Source organism: Aptenodytes forsteri, unplaced genomic scaffold (genome assembly GCF_000699145.1).
Source record: "Aptenodytes forsteri isolate BGI_AS27 unplaced genomic scaffold, ASM69914v1 Scaffold102, whole genome shotgun sequence".
In the NCBI taxonomy this organism is placed as follows: Eukaryota; Metazoa; Chordata; class Aves; order Sphenisciformes; family Spheniscidae; genus Aptenodytes; species Aptenodytes forsteri.
In genome coordinates this window covers 1,034,987-1,042,037 of record NW_008795771.1, presented here as the reverse complement: position 1 = coordinate 1,042,037, position 7,051 = coordinate 1,034,987, and the positions used below count along the sequence as shown (strand labels likewise).

At 39.8% G+C, this 7,051-nt stretch overlaps 1 protein-coding gene across 1 annotated transcript in view; it reads left to right on the top strand.

Annotated features, from left to right (window-relative positions):
- Nucleotides 1–3,871: 3,871 nt before the first annotated feature.
- The window catches only part of TEC (tec protein tyrosine kinase), a gene marked incomplete at its 5' end in the record, with an annotated part of 16,237 nt that continues 13,057 nt past the window's right edge, over nucleotides 3,872–7,051 (top strand). The window contains 3 exons of the mRNA XM_009283600.1: nucleotides 3,872–3,973; nucleotides 4,989–5,070; nucleotides 6,693–6,821. Coding sequence (XP_009281875.1) covers nucleotides 3,872–3,973; nucleotides 4,989–5,070; nucleotides 6,693–6,821 — 313 coding nt within the window. The remainder of the gene's footprint in view (nucleotides 3,974–4,988; nucleotides 5,071–6,692; nucleotides 6,822–7,051) is intronic.

Here is a 7,051-nt window from a genome sequence, read left to right as displayed (position 1 = left end):
TAAGCAGCACAATATCTTCATCAGCAAAGAGGAAATACACTGAAGAAACATTTTATCTGATAGTGGGAATATGGGCTTCTTAAGCTGTAAAGCTACTATATTCAGTAGAGGAGTAATTCCAGGTGTACAGAGAATGAGCTGTTTGATTGTATATGTATCTAACACTTTGATATTTCTTGTCTTCCTGTATTCTAAGATTATTTTTTTAAAGGAATTGTGTAATCATATATTTGTTCCATATCTGACATGGTAGGTCTAGTGTTATAACTTCTTGATATTACTGTCTTATATATTAAATAATAGGAATAGCTTATTCTTTTTGCATTGCATGAAAACAAGACTTATTGCCTGGACTGGCCATCCTCACTGTGAGCAAGGAGCAGGGCTTCTAAAACTGTAAATCAAATTTTTGAAGCCTAGGCAAGTATGAAGTACATACGGCATTTTGAGAAGCTTTGTATAGTAGTTTCTGTATAGTCACTTCCCTTTTTATTTTCAGCAAGCAGATACAGTTCAAAAAAACAAAACAAAAACAACCTTTAGTGTGATTTTGAAGCACATATTTTTATCTATTTGTTATCCTTATTAGGATAGTAACCTTTATTAGGATTAGTAACCTTTATTACTATTCTAACTGTGTTTCCTTCTATAGGCCTCCCTCTAGAGGCATATATCTGCCTTCAGAAAAGGGATGGACCAGCTTTGATAGGTCTCTTGGGTTCAGTGCCCTGTGACTCTTTTTTCCAAATCCTCTGAATACTTGTGTCCAGTTCAGACAGCATGCATGAATGTGCTGGTGAAATACTACTATTTCTACAGTGAATCTAACCTTTTTCTACTATGTTAGCCATCTTCCACCTCCAAAAACAACCGTGAAAAATGTCCCTCTGCCTCCTATGGTTTGACATTGTATAAGTGGCCATTGTACTAATTTGTCTCTTTGTAGCAGAGGTCGCTTGTTGGAAAGAGTGGTTGTGGGTGGATTTGTCATGGGTGGCTCATGCCTGCACCTCTAATTCCCAACTACTTCGGGGCTTGAGCTCTCCCTTGATTCTGCATTTCATGTCTGCTGTACGCCTGGGTCTAGAGCAAGCCATTTGGCTTGCAGAATAGATGGAACACAGTGATGGTGTGCAAGATGTCCCATTATAAAGGGAAGTCATTTAAGCAGGGAGGGGAGAGCAATTGCAGTGGTCTTGTTAGCATTTTTCTTGAGTCATTCCTTCCTGCCTGTGCCCCTTGGTTTAATAGTGAGAAATGCTGAGCTGACAATTTGAAGCCTGCTGGCCATTAATAACTGTTGCTTCTGATGCAATCTGAAACATGTCTGGAGCAGCACGCTTGTATTTAATTCATATGTAAGTTTTTTTCTTTTAATCTGTAAAGTATGCAAAAATGGAATCTTCTCTGATGTTACTTAATTTGCTTCCTTCCTGCCTGTGCCCCTTGGTTTAATAGTGAGAAATGCTGAGCTGACAATTTGAAGCCTGCTGGCCATTAATAACTGTTGCTTCTGATGCAATCTGAAACATGTCTGGAGCAGCACGCTTGTATTTAATTTCACATATGTAAGTTTTTTTCTTTTAATCTGTAAAGTATGCAAAAATGGAATCTTCTCTGATGTTAGGCTTAATTTGCTGGATTGAGTTGTGAGGCGGGTCAACTTTGAGTTTAATTTGAGCTTAATTTAGCATCTCATGGTGAAACAAACTGAGCCACCTTAAATTATGAAAGTGTACAAAGGGACGACTTAGGAAATATGATTACTAGAATGATGTGCTGTGTATCAGGAGGTTTGCTTTATTTTTCCCCCCAAAATGTTTGTTGATTATTTTGTTGGATTCCTGTTCTTTGTCCTCCTGGCAGATGTATGCTCATCTTGAGTGAGCATTCACTGAATGCCAGAATTGGCAATACTTGGTGCCGTACCAAGTGTTGTAGAATTCAGTAACTCAATTTTTTGGCATTTGCATGAATGTATGTTTTACTTTGGGCAGTCAAAGTTCAAATAAGGGGATACCGTAAAATAAGCAGAAGACTTGAAACGTTTTTTTGATTGAAAATCCAAGGTTGCATACTTAATGCAAATTATTTTTCAGAATAACATGATATAGCTTTGTAGTACAGCCTATGGTAATGTTTATGATTTGACTTTTAATGGTTCATTAAAATGCCTAATTCTCTTCCCTCCCCTCCCTCCCCCCCAATTTTAAAAAGCTCCTTATTAGGGCTTCTCTTTGGGCTTTTTTGTTTTTCTGATGTTAAATAACAGTTACAGCTTTATCTGAACTTAGTTCCTGTCATTCTTCCTGATGCTGACCGTGACGTGCATGAATTCTTCACGCACATTTTCTCTGCCTGCTTTCTTCATAACAATATACATAAGAAAAGGAGTACTAAATGCATTTTAAATGCTGACGAAACTTCTATGTTTTCCATGGGTAGTAACTATTGTGTTTCTCTAGGGTGGTGGAATAGTGACAGCTGTATTTGAAGTTGCTCTTTGCTTCTGTTTATAAGAGTGTTTTCAGCTGCTTATGGTTGTGCCAGACTTGTGCTATTTGGGCTGAAATTTCCATCCTCAGGAGAGAAGAGGGCAGCTGAGTAAGATTAGAGTATCTCAAGTAATTCAGTGATTACTAATTGTTTTCACGTTGTGTGAACAGTGTCCATCTTTCATAAGCCGCACTCTGGACTGGATGTGTTGGATGTGATTGGCAAGTCAAAATTTTTGACATGGATTCATTCAGGACCAGCCATAAGCTGCTGCCATTTTTGTTTTGTTCCGGATTCCAGTAGAAACTTCCTCTCCTATTACAGACTTGGTTTTCCCAAAAGTGAGAGGTGGCTCTATGCAGTCTCCGTAGATTCATCATAATTTTTCTGTCAGAAGTGTATTGTTCATGTGTTTCCCTTTGCCACATAGTAGAGCATGTTGTAAATTTCTGTGCTGGGCTTTCATTTTTAGCCTCTTGTGCTTCAGGTAAAGGCAAATGGTTTTGAACAATTCCTTCAGAAACAGCCACCTTAAAAAGGTCCGCTTGTGTGCACACTTCACTGTTATTTCCTACTGCTTTTACATGTAGACTAAAGCCCAGTACACGCCACCTCCAGTTATGGGCTGTTCTTCCAAGGAGCTTCCTCTCCAGAGTGTTGAACTACACTGTATTTCCATGCATTGTTACTTTGGGCAGCACCTGCTGAGCGCTGTGGGCACTCCTTTCCTTCTTTAAAATCTTCATAATTATCAATTTAGGTGAGCTAAATCTTCTCAGATGTCAGCACTTTTGACCTTGCTTCTTCAGGGCTTCTGCTAGCCTTGGTCAAAGAAGGTCCTTCAACACAGACCCCAGCTTGGCCCAGGGATGGGTTTCACCCCTATCTTCTGCTTCCTGCCTCAGCAGGATCTTGTGTTGCCTGAGCAGCATCCCAGTTTCTCTAGAAACTTGGTGAAACACGGTGGGAGCACTTCAGCAACAGAGTGAGGGAGCAGGTGAGATGATGCATTGACACCTATTTCCCTCACCGGTTTTAATCGTAATTTAAAATCGGCAACAGGGAAGCCTTCCTTCATCTGTGCTAAGTTATTTTTTGTAAAGAAGAGTTAGATTAAACCTATGATTACAACTGATTGGAAACTTTCTATATAAAGAATTGGTTCTTTTCACTAAGCAATTATACTGTACTCTGTGCGCTTTCACCAGTGTAGATCTCTATACCCGCGCTCTCTGTCATTTTTCAAATGACTTCTGCAGTTAAAGCAACATCAGTATCATAAGTGGAAAAGAAAGCAAGAAGTCTCTGCTGAAAAAAAAATTAATTTGATAAATTAGTTATATTTTACATAATGTTTTTTGCTTTTCTCTTACAGAAAAAGTACAGAAAAGGATCTGTGGATATTTCAAGGATTAAATGTGTAGAAGTTGTAAAAAGTGATGGTATTATTCCCTGTCAAAATAAATATCCATTTCAGGTATGTTCCTTTTAAATAAAATATAAATTACCGTGCTCTTTTCAGCAGTGCCAAGCCATTTGTATGTAACTTGCTTGAAATTACTGTCACCTCTAAATACGGAGTCTGTTCTCTGGTGCTCTGGGACTGTGTTAGAGGTGGTTCAGGATCAGTGATTAAAAACCATCCCCAGCAATCTCTGCTCCCCCTGCAGTCCCCTCCCTTGGGAGCTGTGCCTCATACGCTTGGTCTCTTTCTTTTCCCCACTCTCTCTGCTTGTGTTTTGCCTGGAAAGTGCCTTGTCCTGGTCTTCCTCCAAAATGGGTTAGCTGGCAGCCCATTTTCCCTGTCTTCATTCTTTCACATTAAATTAAATTTAATTACCGTTAAATTTTATAAGAATAAGAAAATCAAGATAAAAATTGTTGCATTTTCTTCCATTGTGAACTTGAATGGAAATAAACACAGAAAACAAAGTGCTTAGAGGGGGAAAAAGAAATGTTTAGATATGGTGGGTCGGATGCTGTGCCTGCTTATGATAGAGGGAATTATTGGAGTGACAGTGAAGTCCGCTGCCGGAGAGGGGACTTCGGCCCCTTTCTCCCAGGGCAATACTTGCTTTCCCACCAATACAAGCAGTGAAGAAAAAGAAGGCAGGAATTGCCTCAGAGCAGTACAGAATCACAAGGAGTTATGAAATGGCTGGGAACAAAGGATGTCTGATTATGAAATAGCTTTAGCAGTTAAATTGAACTGTTTTCTAGAAAACACACAGTGAAGAATGAACAAAGCAAAGTGTGAAGCAAACATTTTAAGGAATGCTCTCAAGATAGTATACCATTACAAAATCCTTCCTTATTCCACTGAAAGCAGCATGTGTGAATAGTAAACCTGAAACCTTTTCCCAGGTTTTGCATTTTGTGGCTGAGGACACTAATTTTGCCAAATGTAACAGTCACTTGTCTTGTTCTGTTTCCTGAGGAATAAATAAATTAATATTACTGGGTGAATGTCTTTATTTATTCCCCCCCTCCAGGTTGTATATGATGCTAATACGCTTTATATTTTTGCACCAAGTGCACAAAGCCGGGATCAGTGGGTGAGGAATCTGAAAGAAGGTAATGGAAATTGCTCATGCTTAACATTTGACATGTTTAGATACCTTCACTTGAGCTGTCTGGCTGGGATGGAGTTAACTTGGTGCTGTGTTTTGGATTTGTGGCCAAAACAGTCTTGAAAACACACCAGTGTTTAGTTGTTGCTGAGCAGTGCTTGCACAGCATGAAGGCTCTGCCTTTTTCTCCCTCTGCCCCTGCAGTGAGTAGGCTGGGGGTGGGCAAGAGGCTGGGAGGTGACATGGCCGGGACAGCGGACCTGGGCTGACCAAAGGGATATTCCAGGCCATTTAATGTTGTGCTCGGCAGTAAAAACTGGGGTAGAGGAAGACGGGGGTTGGGGTTTCTTGGCTTCCATATTGGCCGTTGCTCAGAGACTGGCTGGGCATCGGTCTGCTTTGTAGGATATGGTGAGTGATTGTCTTTACATCACTTCTGGGTTTTTTCTTTCTTTTGGTTATTAAGCAGTCTTTATCTCAACCCACAACTTTTCTCCTCTTGCTTGTTCTATTCCCACCCCTGTCCCGCTGGGTGGGGGAAGTGGGCAAGTGGCTGCGTGGGTGCTTAGCTGCTGGCCAGCATCAACCCACAACAAGCTACAAAGATAAAATGGTAGAGCTCCTATTGCATGTATCCACTGATTTTTATTTTTATTGGGCCAGCTCATGGTTTGCATACGTAGCATGTGGTAACGGGTCCCGGGAGTATCAAACACCCAGACTGATTTAATTCGATTTGTGAAGTCCAGCTGCAATCAGAATTTGACTCTATGCTTTTGCACAATGTGTAAATCATCAAAAAGCTTATCCAAGCTAGTTAATGGCATCACTGAAATGTTTTGTTTGAATGTAGCTAGACAACATTGTGGGCCTGATGCTGGTCTTACACTGATGTAAAATGACAGGAGCCATCTCCACTGAGATGTGATCTGATAAATGCTATCATGGTGAGTAAAGGTGGGTTTTGGTTTGTTGTTTTGTTTTTTTTTTCAAGAATGTCTTAATGCTTTCTGCCACCATCAAATGTTCATGTTACTTGCAGGTGCTCTGTAAAGTAGTAAGAAACAATTCCTCGGCTGGGGACTACAGGGCAGGGAATAACCTCTGAAACTCAGCAATCCCATAGGATGGGAGTAAGGAGTCTTTCAAGCCAAACACAGGCGTTGTGCCATGGAATAGCAATAAACGTCAGCTATCTTGCCCTCAACAGAACACTATTTGTAGAGGAAATTGAGTCACTTGCAGCAGTAATAAAAAGAGGGGCAAGCAGAGCCCCCAGGGCCTTCACAGCTGCCTGACTGCTTTGCAGGGTGCAGGTGGGTGCCTAGGTCTCCTTTTGTGGATGCACCAAACGCCTGCCCCTGCTGGGGTGGCCGGTTTAGGCAGGAGTATAGCACTCTTTTCTGGAATAAAGTCATGTATTATCCTAAAAATGTCCTCTACTGTCACTGTATCATCCCTTGTAAACTTGTTAGAAGGTCCTTAAGAGAAGCAATGCTGTAGTAAGGCCAATAAGAAGTGAAGATTATGTCTCCTGTGAAAGATACTGTAATATTTATTAAAAATGTCCCCCTCGTAGAATTTTTTTTTTTTATCTTTCAAGATATGCTCTTTTTCTTCTTGTAGAAATAAAGAACAACAGCAATATAATGGTAAAATATCATCCAAAATTCTGGACAGAGGGAATTTATCAGTGCTGCAGACAGACAGAAAAATTAGCACCTGGCTGTGAAAAATATAATCTTTTTGAAAACAGTAAGTACATATGTCTTCATATGAAGTTGTTTTGGCATATTTTTCTGCTTTTTTAATATGATCCTGTCATCACACCTGGATGCCCTAGATATTATTAGGCAAATTTATAGAGCAGAGTGAATCAATGATACTGTGCCTAAAGAAATGTTAAATGTTTGTTTCATTTCCAAGCATTTTGTGTAAAAAAAAAAAAAAAAAAAAAAAAAAAAAAAAAAAAAAAAAAAAAAAAA